The sequence below is a fragment of the Copadichromis virginalis genome, linkage group LG6 (assembly GCF_057382275.1).
Source record: "Copadichromis virginalis isolate Kocher_CV1m ecotype Utaka linkage group LG6, C_Virginalis_male_GT1.1, whole genome shotgun sequence".
Taxonomy (NCBI): Eukaryota; Metazoa; Chordata; class Actinopteri; order Cichliformes; family Cichlidae; genus Copadichromis; species Copadichromis virginalis.
Window position 1 is genome coordinate 12,334,848 of NC_140623.1, and position 18,331 is coordinate 12,353,178.

Sequence of the window (18,331 nt, forward strand, 5' to 3'; positions counted from 1 at the left end):
ATTTGCAAGAATTTCACGCAAACTTTTCACTTTCTCTTTGAGGTTACTGCGTTAGAATACGGTGTGAAAATGAACGTGAATAAGGCTGTAACATGACACAATGTGGAACAAACGAAGCGCTGTGAATACTTTCCAGATGTAGTGAGTGATCGTGTGAGTGATCGAGTTGATGCCTTGCTCAAGGGCGCCGCCGTGTGGAGGAAGGAGGCTGTTACTCGCGTTTATGCCGAGTCTACAGGCTGAAAAGTGGCGTCGGGTAATTCCATCAATGTGCTCTTGTGAACCGGAGCGGAGGTTTGTTAGTGCTGTTTGTGCTGCTGCGGAGAGCATCGCCGATCTGAGAAACATCCTCATTGGCTGATTTGTGACGTTTAGGGGGGCGTGGAGCCGGCTTGGTGGCACCAGTGTGACATTTATTTTTTAAAAGAAACAAATCTGTCAGCAGACCACGTTTCTATTATCAACCCTCTGTTTGTGATAACTGATTTATTATCATTCATTTGTTTGTCTTCAGTCTAAATCGCAGAGCCCTCCTCCGTTTCCCCTCCTCCCCCGCCTCCTTCTCCATCCCTCCTCCTCACATTTCCCCGGTGCTGCTGCTGCTGCCTCCGTGTCTTCGGTGCGGTACACCGCAGCCATGGTGGACTCTCCCAGCGCGATGAAGAAGACCTTCTCGGTGCCGGAGATCAAACCGCTGGACCAGTACGACTTCAATCGAGCCAAGATCTGCGCCAGCGTTCGGTGGCTGCTGTCGAAATCCTACGGCTCTGCAGGTACCCTCCAGCCTCTACCCACAGCTGAGGCGCATCTTGGGTGGGGCGCTTAATAATTTATCCCGCTGTATCCCGCTCCATATGCAGCTCCGAGTCCGTCTAACCCCGCTATCTGCCTTCAAAGGAAAGCCCTTCTCCGCGTCATCCATCATTATCATCCTCTGCCCCGACGATGCTCGTGGTCAACCTGGGCCAGCGTCTCCCCCCTCTATCGGGTGTGCAGTTTCCACAGCGCGTGCAGGTTATCATATTAGCCAATTATTTGACGTGAGCACGAGGCTTGTCAGAAGGAATCTCCTCAGTGGTGCGTGATGCGTGGAGGAACCGGACAACAAAGCCTTTGTCAGAGCCGGGCTCAGTCAGGCCTGTGGAGAGATTTGTAACGACGGGCAAATTTATTTGTTGGGTTTTTTTGTGGATTTGGGAAATGTGTATGTATAGCTCATGCGTGGGCCTGCTCTAAATGGGTCAAGACCGCATAATATTTGTGTCACTGTTACGCACGCACGGTGTGGTGAAGGTGACACAGTGGGGCTGCTAAGACAATGGATGGCTTTCTTGCACCACACGCATTCATTCCCTGAAGAAGTTCTGAATAAACCCGGCACAAGTGCCACCTCCTCCCTGCATTAACAGGCCAAAGAATGCAGAGGGTTTCTGAATGCTGTAAGCAGGTGTAGGTGCAGCATCCTGTTGCGTTAAACCACCTCTCACGAAGACCACGTTGTTTAGATTTTGGTTACACTGTGAAAGAAATGTTAGGTCAGCTTTGGTCTTTGTGCACTTTATGCCTGCTCTGTATCGGATGACATCATGCTGCGTGGCTGGGTCTGCAATCAGCAGTTTTGTCATTTGATCAGACCAACCGACCAAAACAAAACCGTATTTGATTTTGAAGCAGTTCAGTATCCTGCCAGCTGCTATTGCTCTGGTTAGTGTTGTGGCTACCTCCGGCCTCCTGTTAGCATGATAAATGTGACAAGACCCAATCTCACATAATGTGCATGTAGGAAGGTTCAGACTGTGCTGGCTAATGCAGTGATGTCACACAGCAGGCTAACTAAGCAGTAGTAAACCTGCGCATGTAATAATCCAGGTTATCTGCTGCAGTAATGGCTTTAGACAGAATTTCATATCACATTTGTGTCTGGCCTCCCCGTCAGTGCAGGACAGCAGAGAGGAGGAGAGATGAGCTGTAAGCCTCTCAGCAGGGAGGCTTCATTGTTATCCGTCAACTGGAAAATGTCCACTGGGGTGTCTTGTCGAATTTTTAATGGAAGCCCCGAAGAAAATGGCACTAATAAAGCCGCACATGAGATTCATGCACCGGTCACAGTCCTCACACTGACGAGGTTTATTATTCCACCCAAACAGTGGACAGGACCGCAGAGAGCTGTTATCTAATGATTGTGTCACTTTAAAACAAACAGAGACATTATGAAACCAGTTGTATTTTTTTCTTGGTATCATGTGGTTTCCAAGTCAAGTTAGGTAATAGTCTTCTAGTAAAGACTCCGTGACCTTTATTTAACCAGGAAATGGCCTCACTGAGAGTCAGTCCTCTTTGGCAGGATTGTCCTGTCTGAGCAGGAGTCACGCATCATCAATAAAATATTTCTAACTCACGAGAAGTGACAAACCGAGAGTCACCACATGCGTATGTGTTCACATCAGTTTTAGCTCTGTGTTTGGTCTACACCAACTAGAACTGAACCACCTTCTGTGAGTGCTGGGGATTTAGCAACCATTCAACTTTTTCAGATGCAACCCAAAATAATGTTGACTTAAATTTATGTCCTGAAAGACATTCATAGGTTTCCCTGGTAGTAAGGAAATCATCAATTTCAGCAAATGTAACCCTGAAATGATGAGTGGACTTTAACTCAACATGAATTTAAATTCGTCTAAACAGAGGAACCATTTGAATTCAAGCACATTAGTACCTTCTCTCAGTTTTCAAGCTTATATGTTACAAATTCCCATTTTAACTCGTGGAATATTCTGCTTTTCTTGGATAGAACAGGATGTTTTTCATGTTCTGGGATAATGGTTGCACAAGGAAACAATCTGAAGAGTCTGAAGAGTCTGAGATTGGCTCTGGAAATCTATCCTGGACATTGTTCATTGTTTTTAGAATGATTAGCAGGTCAATCCATGGAGAAAATAATCCATATCTGCTTCCCTAAACACGTGTTTGCACTGTGGTAGAAAGATTTAAATGGATAGCTCCACAGTCCTGTTTGTAATGTTCCCTACTCTGCAGTCCAGTCTCATTGCCTCAGCTGTGATTGGGACAAATGGCCACTTTCCATTTTCATCGTTCCCATAGTGACCGAAGTCCTGTTTCCTCCCAGCTCTCTTTACAGAGTCTGAAAGGCAAAGGGGTCCAACCCCAAAAACAGTGCGCGTGTGTCACACTGCACTGCAGTGTGTGCTCAGTGTAATCGATGTGCTCGTCAAATCTTTTGTCTCCTCTCCTCAGAGAAATGGGCCACAGCATAGGAAGGAGGAGTTTCAGTTACATAAGTAAGCCTTACGACAGTGGAGAGTAGTTGTGGCGCTCATTGCGGGTCACTCTGAAAATGTGTGTGGACGGATCAAGAAGTGAGGGGGTAGAAAATAATGGCAGAGACTTAAAGAGATCAGGGACTGACTGCAGAGTGAACGGAAGTCATGCGAGCTCTGAGAGTTCCTTCAAATCTACTCCAGTCTTCCAGATCATGCCAAGTTGGAATATGGGTCAGTCAGGGAATTGTGTGTTTTTGTGGTCACAGTGTGTATGTGTCTATGAACTGACCAACTCCTAGCGGACTGGACATGTTCACAAACACACACTCTCTTGTCTGGGTAACCTAGCTGAGCTGTACATGAAGATGATGACATTATTGCCTCCTGCAGTCAGATTCTGTAGCTTTCCGTCACAGATTTCCATTGTGGGAATACGTCTTCAGTGTGTTCCATAAGTTATTTATATTTTTCCACAGTTTATGTGACAAGGCTGGCTGCAAACAGCCTGTGTGACTGCTGCGGCCTTTATTTTACATTGGGCAGTGTTTTCATAAAGCCTTTCTCTGCATCAGAATTCCATCTGGCAGTTTTTACCGTTCCCAGAGCACAGCACAGGAAAGCTCAGTGTTTTCTCCTCATATATATCGGCTCACATGCACCTAAGAGATGTAGCTCTTGTATAAAGTGGACAAGTTCTTATTCTCAATGATCTCGGCTTGGAGATAATAGATGAGTGTACAGCTTGCACCATTCAGTGACCGTCCTTTGAATTTCTAAACACAGTTGTATCTTTTGCATCTAGCGTCGTTTCTTTAAGCATAAGCATTGTTGCAGATCAGGTACACCCTTTCATGGAAACGGCATTCCCTGTTGGCTGTGGCCTCTTTCAGCAGGATAAAGGATCTGTTGACAACAACATGGTGCCAGATACCACAGCACACCTTCAGTGGTCCATGCCTCAAAAGGTCGGGGCTGTTTTTCCAGCAAAAGGGGAACAACACCTTATTGGACACGTGGTCATGATGTAATGCCTGATCGGTGTGTAAAGAGGAGCTAGAAGTTGGTGCTTTAATCTCAAACCTCTTTTTCAAAAGCTGCTACTGGTCAAACTGGCAGTTAAAAATATTTCATAAAGAATTTTTCTCTTTACCTTTGCATGCTAGCAGCATCCATTAAGCTAATATGCTAATTGTAAGAAGATTTAAGGTCAGATTTACTGAACAGGCCAAAATAGCGTGGAAGTCAAATCTCAAATACGTTTTTTTCTATGCTTTTTAACTAGCTTTCATACTCCATTGGATGTATCAGCAAAGAACTTCGGGTTAGTATCTTGCCCAAGGATATTTGGCATGCAGACTGAAGGGAGCCAGGGATCAAACTACCAACCTTCCAATCAGCAGATGACCTGCTCTACCTCCTTAGCTACAGCTACCTTGTAATAGGTGTGATTCAGTGTTAAATATCTGTACAATTAAGAATATCTGCTTGATTTAAATAGTCCCTTCTCTATATTTTGTGCCTTGAAAGAGTAACTTCCAGAATCACAAATGCGACAGGGTCAGTTGCAAAAAGCTCTACGTTCCCACCTCTTGTCACTGTGCTCTCTTAGTAAATTCCAACAAAAACCCAGTTTGTGATGGAACAGTGTGTTAGTAAATCTGGCCTGTGAAGTGAGCTCTGACCACCATGTGAATGAGAGCGAGGCAGGTGATCCACTGTGGTGACCCCTAAAGAGAGCAGCCAACAGGAGAAGACCTGTTGGCTGCTAATATTTGCTAATATGGACTCTTCTTCCAAAAACCAAAGTGAGAATGTCCTTTTCTTTTCAGAGAACGTTCCGGTGGAGTTGCGCGATCCGCTCTATAAGGACCAGTATGAACAAGAGCACCTCAAGCCGGCTGTCTCCAAGCTGCTTCTCTCCCCGGAGATCTACTGCAGAGCTCAGGCACTGCTTGCCCAGGCACACGGGGTCTCTCAGCCAGCATCGCAGGGGTCTCCAGCTGATAACTCTGCCCTCCTGCAGTTCCTCATTAAGAAAGGTTTCGCTCCGAAGGTCCAGGATGCCGATGTCACAGAGGAGGACCTTAGCAGTAGCCCTATTAAAACGGTGTGTGTTGTGTATTTGTATGATGGCGTATTTTCTACTTTAAATTCAACCTGCAAGTGGTTGAATGCTTTCAGCATCTCAGGTAGCATTTGAATAGTCACTTAAATACAATTTAAAAACATTTTTTATAGGAGGTTTCCAATGTAAGATTGGATCATTTACAGGAAGGAAAAGAGTCAGATCTTCAGACTGGCCTTTCCAACTGTGCCAACATTTCAGTCTCAGTCATACCAGCTACTCAGGTGCTTAAATGGTCCTTCTTCTCCCTGATTGGTGCAGAAAGCCCACCTCGCCCTTATTGACTCGCTGATGTCACTGGCTACCAAAGAGACGGTGGGTCAGGTGAAAATGGCGGTGGAGGCGGAGCAGATGGGTGTTGGAGCGCCGTGGGAGAATGGACTGCTCTTCTGGGTCAACAGGGTGAGAACACAACATCGGTGATTTCTGCTGGTCTCAGCAGATTCAACTTCTGTCCCAGTTCATGGTTTTTATTGGTTTAAAGCCTTAGATTAAGTTATCACACATAACACAACATCACTGACAGGACTAGTCATGAGAATCTGAATGCTGAAATACCACAGACTCTGCATTGTCTCCAGTGGCAACCTGAGGTTAGCTCCAAAAGCGAATCAATCCACACCGACTGTTAAAATGTCCAGCTTTACAACAAAAATAAACACGTTTACAACCTGACACAAAGAAGCGTTGGTCTTTGTAGCAGAGAAGACATAAAAAAACCTCACTAGATGAAATTGTATTGAGATTCAAAGTTATGCAGATTTACATGACCATTTCATCCTCAGATGGATGCTGTCAAGAGACGGACATAACTACTATGATGACAACCACTGGTTTCTACTGGTTTAAAGCATCACTATTTCCACAATCACTGAATGGTGTTTTGATTCTGGGCGTGACAAGAGAGGGGAGGACGACGTGTCAATCACATGTTGTTAGCCTGTGAACGTATCTTGGATAATTGTTGTTTCTGACTCGTGGAATGAACGAATCTTGTAAAATGGGCAGACTTGTTTACAGTCCATGATGTCCCCCATCTCTCACGCCATGACAGCTGGGATAGTGAAACTTGCTAATTAAGCTAAAGAAATTATCATTTTAATTTCATTATCAGCTAATGCTAGCACGTTAGCTAGCATTAGCTAAGAAACATTTTATCTCTTGTGATAAAACATTGTAACTTTGAAATCATGTGAGTTCTACTGTAATAGTGTTTGTCTTACATTTGCAGCTGAACCAGAAGCTAAGAGAAAGCACAGAAGAAGAAGAGCCGCCTAAGTCACAGAATTGCACAGACTTGCAGCCTGTTCAGGACTCGGTAAAATACCGCCAACAAACACATAAATACTCACATGCTTGATGACTTGTAATAAAGCATGTATGTGCCTCATTGCTATGTTGCTGCAGCTTCAAACATTGACCTTGCCCTTCTTCTGTTTTCTCCCCTCGGTTTGTTTCTGTCACTCCTTGATCTCTGGCAGTGTCAGTCCACCCGGTGGTACTGGAAACTAGTCCCCGTAAGTGTACTCTTCTCTTCTCTGTTGTCCTCTTTGTCTGTCCATCTGCTACGGCTGACATTATTGTGCCTGCTGGAAATGCCCACACATACCTTTTACCTGTCTCCTCATAAAAAGTGTCCAGTAGACTTATCTTAATACCAGCTGACCGATCTGTTGCCCCATTATGTCCCGAAACTCCTTATTATTGTCAACTGATGCTGTTTTGGACACTGGGTGTTTCTGACGTTGCTACATTCAGTCATCAGTTTCATCTCAAAATGAGCCAGATTTTTAGAGGCGAGGTGGAGGAGGAGTTGCTGAAGGAGGAGGCGACAGAGGTGAAGTGACCTTTATTAAGTGGTTATTAAAAGACATCTGTGCTCCCTTGGTTTGTCCCCTTCCTCTCCTCCTCCTCCATCGCTCTGTCCTCTCCCCCCTGAGCAGACGTTTTTTGGTGTGGCGGTTCCCATGATGAGCGGCCCCCTTGTCATTTATGCTTGTTTCCCTCTCTCTGCCATCCCCCATCCAGCATGCTATCGCTTTTTGTTTGAAGGAGTCGGGGAATAAGCCGCCAGTGGTAACGTATAACACCTCGCTCTTCTCTCACCCTCTCCCCCCACCCCCGCTTCCCGTACCATTGCACTCGACTGACCGACAAACCGACCAATCGCCACACCTCACCTACCACGCTGTTGACCAGTGACTGACCGTACAGCTGACTGCGAGCTAACCACCACTCCAACCTCGAGGCTGGATGGATCACTTTAAAACTCATTAGCCTTTAACACAACTTCTCCATAGTTATCGTTGTGTGTTACAGAGCCTTGTTATAGGAGGCACGGCGCCACTGCGTGCTACCCTTTGAAGCTGAACGCGCCTTCTTTGTCCTGCTCCAACAAGGCTGTGGAACAGTCAGCTTACGTTACAGATGCCTTGTTTTTGGGTTTGTTTATCTCATGTGGACGTCAAAGACTGATGCGGCGTCTGAGCTGCGAGACTCACCTTTTCTTTTTCTTCTTTTACTTTTTTCATTTAATCAATGCCAATTAGAAGCAAAGGCTCACAGTGTCATCAGTGCCCATTACCACTGCATGGACACCGAAAAACAAACATCCTCCTTTTCACGTCTTTCTTTCAGTCTTTTTTCTTTGTTTGCAATGTCCCTTTTTAATTGTTGCACTGCACCTTCTGGTTGCTGTGTCTATATGTGTACAAACTTGAGGCATCATTGGTCTTGTGCTTTGTTTCTATGGGCTTTTCTTCTCTTTGCAGTTTTTCCTGGCGTTTGGCTGGCTTCACACTTTAAGTCAATGCTTTTGTTTCTTGTCTGACGGAAACACAACGCTGGCTGATTTTATATTTCCTTTGCTACTTCTGAGTCTCTCTCTGAATCCCTTTAAAAACAACCCGTTTCCCTGCCTGTATACTCTTAGTCTCACTTATTTTATTTTTTTTGCAAAACGTTCTTTTTCCCCCCTATGTCAATTTTCTTCTCCTTCCCTCTCTTTTCTTATCCAGATCCGCTATAGGAAGGACAAAGTGCAGTCTAAGTTGACTCCCACTTTCCCTCTGGTTTCTGCGGTCAAAGATCTGTCTAACGGCTGCGCAATAGCTGCTGTGCTGCACTATTACTGCCCCAGCTTGCTGCCTCTAGAGGGTACACGTTAACTCAGACACTAACACACATTCATAGATGTGCATAGATGTACAGATAGGATGATGAAATATTTATATTTAGTTAATGTGCGCTTCAAAATACTCAACAGCTTAAGTGATAGGGCTGTAATTTAAAATACAATTTCCTGTAAATGTTGCTTGTTAATGCATTTCGTGTAACTTTTAGTACATCAGTATAGTCACAAAACGCAATAGTGCCTCTCATGTTCTCTATTTAGATTTTGCCTTTAAAAAAAGCATCTTTTATCTTGATTTGAAGCAAATATATTTAAAGTTCTTTGACAAACATCTGGAAGCAGCATTGTTCCATTGTTTTTCATTGTTTACTCCTTCCAGATGTGTGTCTGAAGGATACCATGTCAGTAGCTGACTCTCTCTACAACCTGCAGCTGATCAAAGAGTTCTGTGAGAGCAGCTTGCAGAGCTGCTGCCCCCTTGCTGTGGAGGATATGCTCTACGCGCCACTGACTCTGCATGTAAGCGTCACGGTCTCTGACATTAAACTGTTGTTAGTTAACAGAGAAACTTTGTATGGGTGTTTACTCCTAACTTAATCCTTTCTATAGGCTGAAAAATGTTTGTGGTCTGAATGTAAACCAGTTGGTTTCAATTTAAACCACTAGAGGGCAACAGAAGCCAGCTTTTAGAGCGAAAAGGTATAACATTATGACCACTGACAGGTGAAGTGAATTAAACCGATCGTCTCTTCATCATAGCGTGAGTTGGTGGGATATACTAGAGAGGAAGTAAAGACTTTGGCTTCAAAGTTAATGGGTTAGCAAGAGAAAAATGGGCAAGGGTACAGATTTGAGCGAAGGGCTATATTGTGATGGCTGCATGATTGGGCCATAGTGTCTGCTAAACTTTAAAAAGGGTTTAAAAAGCATCTAAATTCATGTTGGGTGTTTCTAGTCTGCAGTGATCAGTATCTGTCAAAATGTGTGAACCAGCAACAGGGTCATGGGCGGCCAAGGCCACCTGATGCATGTGAAGAGTGAAGGCTGGTCTGTGTGGTCTGATCCAACAGACGAACTATTGTAGGTCAGGTGGTAGAGTGGATCACCTACTAACTGGAAGGTTGTAGGTTCGATCTGCTACAGTCTGCATGCCTAATATCAGATAGAGTAGAAAAGCACTGTATAAGAACCAGTCCATTACGAAATTGCCAAATAACTTTCTGCTGGTTCTGATGGTAAAATGGCCTGTATTTGTATAGTGCTTTTCTAGTCCCTAAGGACCCCAAAGCGCTTTACACAACCTGTCATCCACCCATTCACACACACACATTCACACACTGGTGATGGCAGCTACATTGTAGCCACAGCCACCCTGGGGCGCACTGACAGAGGCGAGGCTGCCGGACACTGGCGCCACCGGGCCCTCTGACCACCACCAGTAGGCAACGGGTGAAGTGTCTTGCCCAAGGACACAACGACCAAGACTGTCCAAGCCGGGGCTCGAACCGGCAACCTTCCGATTACAAGGCGAACTCCCAACTCTTCAGCCACGATCGCCCTGATAGAAAGGTGTCAGGGTACAGACTTCATCACAGTTTGTTGTGTATGCGGCTGCATAGCTGCAGACCAGTCAGGGTCGCTGTCCACCACTGAGAGCACCAACAATGAACACATGAACATCAGAACTGGACCATGGAGCAATGGTAGAATATGGCTTGGTCTGATGAATCACGTTTTCTTTTATATCAAGTGGATGATGGTGTGTGAGGGAAGAAGCCAAGCCGGCAGAGGCAACGTGATGCTTTGAGCAACGTTCTGCTGGGAAACCTTTGGTCCTAACATCCATGTGGATGTTACTTTGACTCGTACCAGGTACCTAAGCATTGTAGCATGACATTACCTGATGGCCTGTCACAAAAATGATTCAGGAATGGCTGGAGGCACACAGCAGTGAGTTTGAGGTGTTGACTTGGCCTCCAAATTCCCCAGATCTCAGTCCAATCAAGCTCCTGTGGGATGTGCTGGACAAACAAGTCTGATCCATGGAGGCACATTGCAACTTACATGAGTAAAAGGATCTGTTGCTAACATCTTGGTGCAGATACCACAGCTTCAGGGGCCTAGTAGAGTCCGTGCCTCAACAAGTCAGGGCTGTTTTGGCAGCAAAGCGGAACAACACCATACTGGGCAGGTGGTCATAATGTTATGTCTGAAAGGTCTATCTTATCGTTATAGTAATATAGTTATCTTGAATCTGAGGCGTGACATTAAAGCAATGTATTCAGTGCTGATGCTGTCTTCATAATGTCCATATGTCACGCTAACACACTCTTTTCCTCAGCTTAACATCATGAGCTTCATAGCAGAGCTGCTGGAGTGGTTTGAGATCAAGAAACCTGATTTTGTCCAGCCCGTACAGCCCATTGACCTCACAGGTTTGTGACTTCACCACGTTAATAAGAACTTCTTTGCTTTACTGGCTTTGTGCACATTTGTTCACTGACTGTAACACTGCATTCTGTACCTTTCAGATGTCTCAGGGTTAACTGACTGTATTAGTCCCGTCACTGGTAACAGCAACAGGTACCAGCATGCCACACATACAAGTACATATACAAAAAGTGGTTAGAAATATTATTAAAAAAAAGACCAGTCACTAAACCCAAATTACTACAGGGTAGGAAATAACACTCAACTGAAATAAATCTGAATACAGTCAAACAGGATCTAATCAAGCCATTTGTTGAGTCAAACAGATGGGCCACAGACAAAAATTGGCTGTGTTGTGTAACACTGTTGTCCCTTTTCAGCGGTTCTCCTTCTTTCATCTTTAAACAACCATTTGTACCCATCTCCTCTCCAGTTTCACCAGGTAACAGTTACTGGGCATGCATCTTTTATGCCTATTGCTATTTTGCATTTGCGTGCAATTAGCCGTTGTGTGAGACTTATGAGTTATTTTCTTTGCAGAAAACAAAAGCTGGACAAAGAAACAAATCAGGTAGATATCCTTAAACCCTTTATGTGGTTTCTATCGTAAGTGTTGTGTTGCTCTCATATTTTATCTTAATTTTTTTAATCTTCTTACTTTGGCTTCCGTGGACTCTGCTTTTCCATACTTGTTGGTGCAACTCATCCATTTATCCATCATTCCGTTGTCACCCACCTCTCTGCAGTCGTCCTCTGTCAGCAGTGACTTTCAGCATCCCATTTGGCCTGGACAGTGATGTTGACATTGTCATGGGAAACCCAATAGATTCTGTCTTTCGCTCCGTCAGCACTGACAGCCTCGCCACCGCCATCCCGGCAATGACGTCCCCGATGACATCAGCAGGGATGACTCGTGTCCCGTACAGCCCTCCGGAGGATCTCAGCCACCTGGTCAGCGCTTCAGCCCCATCGCAGCGCTCTTCCTGGGGTCCATATGCACACACTGCACAAATGGGAGAGCTGCCGACCATTGAGGAGGCGATGCAGGTCGTCCATAGACCGGGCAGCAAAGACCAGAAGAAGGGAAGGGTACCTGAGAAAGGTGGGAAAGGAGCTTTGGCAGACAGGCCAGAGCCCAGGTTACGTCCTGAAGGAGCTCCAGCAGGTTTCTTTTTGCACTCGCCTGAAGAGGATAATCCCCAGCTCAGCAGCTCTGCTCCGTGTCGCTCCGGAATCCTCTACCGGCCAGTTGGAGGAGAAGTGGGCGGCAATGAAAGGCAAGGAAGGAGAGAAAGCCGGGAGAGGTCAGGACGTTCTGATATGTCACGTGATGACGACTCTGTACTGCGAGATGGCAGCGTCGACTCCTCGGAAGCATCGGACGATATGCCCAGAAACGCCCCGGGTAACATACGACCCAGTAGCGGTCGTCAGGGAAACCACAGCACCAGCAACAGTCCACGCATGACGAGCTTTGCTGAGCGACGAGACAACCGAAGAAGACACCCTGCTGCTACTGGGGAAGAGTCGGCTTCTGCTCAGACTCCAACAACCCCAGCAACTCCAAACACACCCTCCACCCCAGCAGGTGCAGTAGGGTGCCAGGACAGCCCAGGTCCCAGAGGTCCGGAACCTGGCTCTGAGGCCTGGGAACTGGGAGTTCGTCTTGAGGAAAAACGCAAAAGCATCGAAGCTCAAAAAAGACGTATCGAAGCTATTTTTGCCAAGCACAGGCAGCGGCTTGGAAAAACTGCTTTCCTTCAACTGAAAAGAGAGCAAGGAGAAGGAGGAGGTGAGGCAGCGGATGATAATCTGACCCTTGATGAGCGTCTCACTCGCATGGAGGAACAACTGAAACAGGAGGAGGAGAAAGAAAAGCCATCTGTTTCCAATCCTCCGCGGTTAGAGAAACAGGTCACATTCTCTATTGAAAGTAAGAAAGGATCAGAGATAGAAAAAGGAACAGAGAAAGTGGGGGAAGCCGTTTTAGTGGAATACAACGAGGTGGTGCAGAAACTCAGTGAGGCTCTGCAGTCGCTACAGAAGGACATGCAGAAACTTACCGAGCAGCAACAGCAACTCATGAGCAACCAAAGACCCAAAAATATGCTCAGAACAACTCCAAAATCAACAACTAGAAGTAATACCAAAACACCATCCAAAACCCCTCCTCACACTCCAACAAAAACACCACCAAGAACTCCGACAAAAACCCCAACCAGGACTACCAGTAAAGCTTGGGTGATTCCTGCTGGTTCCAATGCTCCATCTGCTTCTTCCCCATCACGCCGGTCTCATCTTGTTTCCTCTTCCACATCACCAAAAACTATTATATCTTCCTCCTGCCCAGCTTCTCGCACTAAGAGTCAGTCCACTCCCCGTAGCCCCAAACACCATCCACGTATCCAACACCAGCCTCACCCACGGCCTTCCGAACTTAAATTCCCTCCGCTCAATCGCGTCTTGACACCAACCCAAACTGTGGACACACTCCCACACCTGCGGCGCGTGTCGCCCAGCAAGTGTCAGGTACAGACCTCTTCTTCCTTCCGTATCGGTGGACCCCGGACTCCCCAGGAGTCTCCCCAGGCTACCCAGCAGCCACAGGCCGCTGAGAGCACCTCGGACACAGGCTCAAGTGAAACACCCACCCAGTTTAGCCTGGAGTTGGAGCAGGAAGACACAGGGGTCATTGGAGGGTTGCCGCAACCCAGGCAAGATCGTCTAAGAGCTGCTGGAGGGAGCAGCTCTGGTGCTCCTTCTGAGTGCTCATTTGAAAGTGAGACTTTGTCCATGTCTGCTGCGTACAGCACAGGAGGTGAAGGAGGAAGAGCCGCGGGTGCGGGAAAGCAATGCAGCCTGATTGAAGTATCATTATCATCTCTTGGGGGACCAGAGGGGGGAAGCGATGAACCAACTGATGAGGGGCAGGAGTTCTCCTCCGATTCCATGAGCGACCACACAGAATCCGCTGTGGAACCTGCAGAACGACTCCCTGCCGAACCTTTGGATCCAATAGAGCGACTAAATTTGGCAATAGAAGACAGCGATGTGCCAAAAGAACAAATTGGATCGAAAGGCGGACATGCAAGAGAGGCGGAGATGTTAGAACCAGGTGAAGAGCAGAACGAAGTGGGAGCCAAAGGAGGAATTGGATTTTTTTTCAAGGTGAGTTCTTGCAAAAGAGAATGGACAAGGAAAAGTGTATTTTGGATGCACATGAATTACATGCTTCTTTGTTTGTAGGACGAGGTTCACAGTGAAGGGGAGATGGCTCAACGTAGAGCAGTACTGTTAGAACGACAGCAGAAGAGAACAGAGGAACTAAAGAAGAGGAGACAGTGGAATGAGCAAGAAAGGGAAATCAGGTAGTGTTTCTATAAATTTGTGAAAGCAACTATACAAAGTAAATCCCCACAGATTTGCTTTTCTTGAATTTGTTGATTAACAAGTCCAAATTTGAGCTGCACGTGTGTAAAATTAACCTAAATTTGTTTGGTTGGGTTTAGACTAGCATCCTCAGAAAAAAAAGCGGCATCACCTTCCAGCACACCTCCTGCAGCCACGACCTCACCTTCTCCTACACCTCCGGCTACTCCAGCTCGCCGTGGAGATTTTACACGGGGGGAGTACGCATGGCGGCAACAACTCAGACTCATGGAGGACCTGGACAAAGTTCTTAAGCAAAAATCGACTAACCAAGGACGAACTCCCACTAAGAAAAGCCGCTCCCGGCCTCGCAGCATGACCAGAGAGGAAACGCAGCTATCTCTGAGTCCCGCCAAGGGAGCGACTGGTAACGCCAAAATAGTTTCGAAAAAAGTATTTCTACACTATTTGAATGACTGAAATATTTTTATGTTCTACCATTTGCTTCCCCAGGTACTAAGTTGACCAGAGTCTATTCTCACTCCTCACTCAACCTGGCAGCCACAGACGAACCAGGAAACAATGGTGGTGACCCCACAAAGCGACTCCGCAGGTACACTGCTGCATTGTCAGGTCGCAGCAGCACAAGCATAGCTTAAGAAATTGCAGCATTGGTTAGTTGGCCAGGTGTTTGCATCCGAGTGAAATATCAGAAATTCCAGTGATAAAGTTAGAAAGTCAGAAAAAATAGGATTTGTTTTTGTTCTTATTAACTTAAATATTGATACCTACCTTTGAGTTATTTAACTTACTAACTCAAAATTTTCAGAAAAGAAAATTCTGGTTGTGGATTGCAGATTTATTTATAGTTTTTCAATAATTTAGTTTGTTTCTATCCTCTATGTTCAATACATTGCTCCAATCCATCAGGAAGTAGCCGGCATGCTAGAAAATATACTACCTGTACTTCCTGATGCTGGCAAATCTGTTGACATCAATAATGCAACAATTTGTTGTTTTTTCACGAGCGTCTTATAGGGCAGTTTATCAACACAGCGAGATTTTAAATACAGTATCAACATTCATATTGATACTAACGATATTTGGATCAATCTGCCTACCTCTGCTGTCTATTATGATGTCATAATGCGACCAGGGCACTCTTGGTTTCTCTGCAGCACCCGCCCTGATTCACCTTCAGGTTGTGTAACACCAAGCAGACTGACAAATGGAGAGAAGGACTCGGAGAGTGGTTCAAATGGAACTTCACCTGCCCCAGAATACTCAGGTACAACGTTAAGCAGGTCCAACGCGATCACTCGGTTCCTTTGTACTTGTAAGCAATAGCCAAGTGCTTTCAGCTGTAGTTGGTCTGCAAAAACCAGCGTGTCTGTTTTGTTTTTTTACATTTCAGGTCCAAAACTCTTCAAGGAACCAAGTTTCAAGTCCAATAAATTCATCATTCACAACGCGCTCTCTCGCTGCTGCCTCGCAGGGAAGGTCAACGAGTCTCAAAAAAACAAGATTGTTGAGGTAGAGGACTCATTTTACTTCACTTTTAATCAAGCTCATTGTGAATTCTGCTATTTCTGTAACTGTAGGCGCCATATTTATTAAAATCACCCATAATCCTTCACGTCCTTTTTTGAAGCATAAACATTGTGCTGTTTTTTACATTTTACTTTACTAACACAAACATTTTCATTATGGTGATCTGGTTTTGAAGCCTTAACAAAATAAATCTGCTTTTCATTCACATATAGAGAGTAGAATAACAGAATTATCTCCTGAAGCTGAATATCAGTAGCTCAGTGACTTACTGAGGTTGCTACACTGAGGTGAGAAGAAATGACACTTTATTAATTCTGTTAGTGGTGGCAGGCCATAAATAATGCATTTTAAAGGTAGGAGCGAGGGCCGTGTAAAATCTGACCGATGTCTGTGATCAGCCCCCGGGCCAGACTTTAGACATGCCTGGTGTAGACCATACTCACAGATGCAACATGTGCTTACTGCATCTTTTATTCATGTTTTTCCAACTTCAGGAAATGGAGAAGAGTCCTGCCAACCACTTCCTCATCCTCTTCCGCGATTCCAGCTGCCAGTTTCGAGGCGTTTACACCATGAACCCTGACACCCAGGAGCTTGCGCGATTGGCTGGGGTGGGCCCACGGACGGTTAGCTCCATTCAGGTGGAGTCCATCTACAAATACAGCTCAGACAGGAAGCAGTTTAGTGCCATCCCCTCTAAAACGATGGGCATGAGCGTGGACGCCTTCACCATCCCCAGCCATCTCTGGCAAGGAGGAGGAGCGGGAGGTGGAGGAAGCAGGAGAGCAAGTGTTACTAAGAAGGCTGTCACTTCCAAGTGAGATCCAGTACACACAGTGGCACATGGATGATGAAAACACTCTAAATACACTGTAATTACAGTCAAACTGAAGTGAAACACGAAAAACATACGTGCACACTGACAGGCCTGTAAAAAACACCTTACCTCTGTTGGCCTCAGATTTTACAAGAAATAGAAAAAAAGAAATTGGAGCGATTTGTACTCCCCTTCATGTGCACGAAAGTGTCAACAGCACAACTTTGAGACAGGAGCAGCACACTGACACAGAGGAAGGTTTTGTAATTACTCAAGGATTAGTTACTTTTAAAAAGTCTCCTTACGTACACTTTCATTGTTTGAAAATACAAACATGTTTTTTTCTTTTGAAAGAAAATAGTTGTTTCCTGAAAAACTTCATGAAATTACCGATTGCTAGCCAGTCCTCCCCTTAAGTAAAACACCAGTTTTTTACACAAAGCCAAACGACAGAGAAAATGCCTTCACGTCAGAGTGTCTGACGGGACCTTCGTTGTGTATGACGTTAATTCTACCAGTAACTCTTAGTGGGTGGATAAAGCACATTTGTTTTGCAAGATGAAAGATAGCCATAACCATGTGATACATATAGCAGAGGCGAGCTTTTTCTTTTGGACATCTGTAAATGTGTAGCGGTTCTCAGAGATGATTACCACAGCATGAATGGTTATTTACTGTACGTGGTATAAGCTTATTTCAAAATAAGATCACAGTGGAAACTTGTGGTTTTGATGAAACTATATTGATGGTATGTGAGCATTAGATGCCAATTTAAACAACTTTTGTATACTTGGACTTATCAAATCTTGAGAATGACGTGTCATAAACAAGCTTATGTCTAGAAGTACCTGAATTGTTGTGCTCTTGGGAAGAGATTGATACAGACTGGAGTTCCAAGCGTTGCCATCTTTGTATTCCCTAATGAATCTTTCATTAAAATAAAGAAAGTCTTTCACATTTGTGAAACTAACAATAAACTGGAGACCATTTTGCAACTAGATCACATCAGCTGCCACACATTCTGACACCCAACGCATAAAGAAATGCATAAAGCCTAAATAACAAAAAAATGAAATTGCTTACAAATCGTGGGTTGCATTGCATAAGCTCATCTACAGTGGGGCAAAAAAGTATTTAGTCAGCCACCGATTGTGCAAGTTCCCCCACTTAAAATGATGACAGAGGTCAGTAATTTGCACCAGAGGTACACTTCAACTGTGAGAGACAGAATGTGAAAAAAAAATCCATGAATTCACATGGTAGGATTTGTAAACAATTTATTCGTAAATTAGGGTGGAAAATAAGTATTTGGTCACCTCAAACAAGGAAAATCTCTGGCTCTCACAGACCTGTAACGTCTTCTGTAAGAGGCTTTTCTGTCCCCCACTCGTTACCTGTATGAATGGCACCTGTTTGAACTCATCATCTGTATAAAAGACACCTGTCCACAGCCTCAAACAGTCAGACTCCAAACTCCGCCATGGCCAAGACCAAAGAGCTTTCGAAGGACACCAGGAAAAGTATTGTAGACCTGCACCAGACTGGGAAGAGTGAATCTACAATAGACAAGCAGCTTGGTGTGAAAAAATCAACTGTGGGAGTAATCATCAGAAAATGGAAGACAT

At 45.1% G+C, this 18,331-nt stretch overlaps 1 protein-coding gene across 3 annotated transcripts; it reads left to right on the forward strand.

Annotated features, from left to right (window-relative positions):
• The first annotated feature begins 244 nt into the window (after nucleotides 1-244).
• On the forward strand, nucleotides 245-17,815 carry LOC146707369 (calmodulin-regulated spectrin-associated protein 3-like). 3 transcript variants are annotated; one of them, XM_085458678.1, is made up of 19 exons: nucleotides 245-773; nucleotides 5,111-5,388; nucleotides 5,668-5,808; nucleotides 6,638-6,724; nucleotides 6,888-6,923; nucleotides 7,435-7,482; nucleotides 8,424-8,562; nucleotides 8,919-9,058; nucleotides 10,881-10,974; nucleotides 11,071-11,122; nucleotides 11,350-11,411; nucleotides 11,510-11,540; nucleotides 11,716-14,137; nucleotides 14,216-14,337; nucleotides 14,479-14,765; nucleotides 14,852-14,951; nucleotides 15,517-15,626; nucleotides 15,753-15,871; nucleotides 16,384-17,815. In XM_085458678.1, exons 1-19 carry the CDS (start codon nucleotides 638-640, stop codon nucleotides 16,708-16,710), a joined length of 4,731 nt encoding a protein of 1,576 aa, XP_085314804.1. In that variant the 5' UTR covers nucleotides 245-637; the 3' UTR covers nucleotides 16,711-17,815. The 3 variants fall into 3 exon arrangements, with proteins under 3 accessions (XP_085314804.1, XP_085314806.1, XP_085314805.1); XM_085458680.1 differs by having other exon boundaries at nucleotides 11,818-14,137; XM_085458679.1 differs by lacking the exon at nucleotides 7,435-7,482.
• The last annotated feature ends 516 nt before the right edge of the window (nucleotides 17,816-18,331 follow it).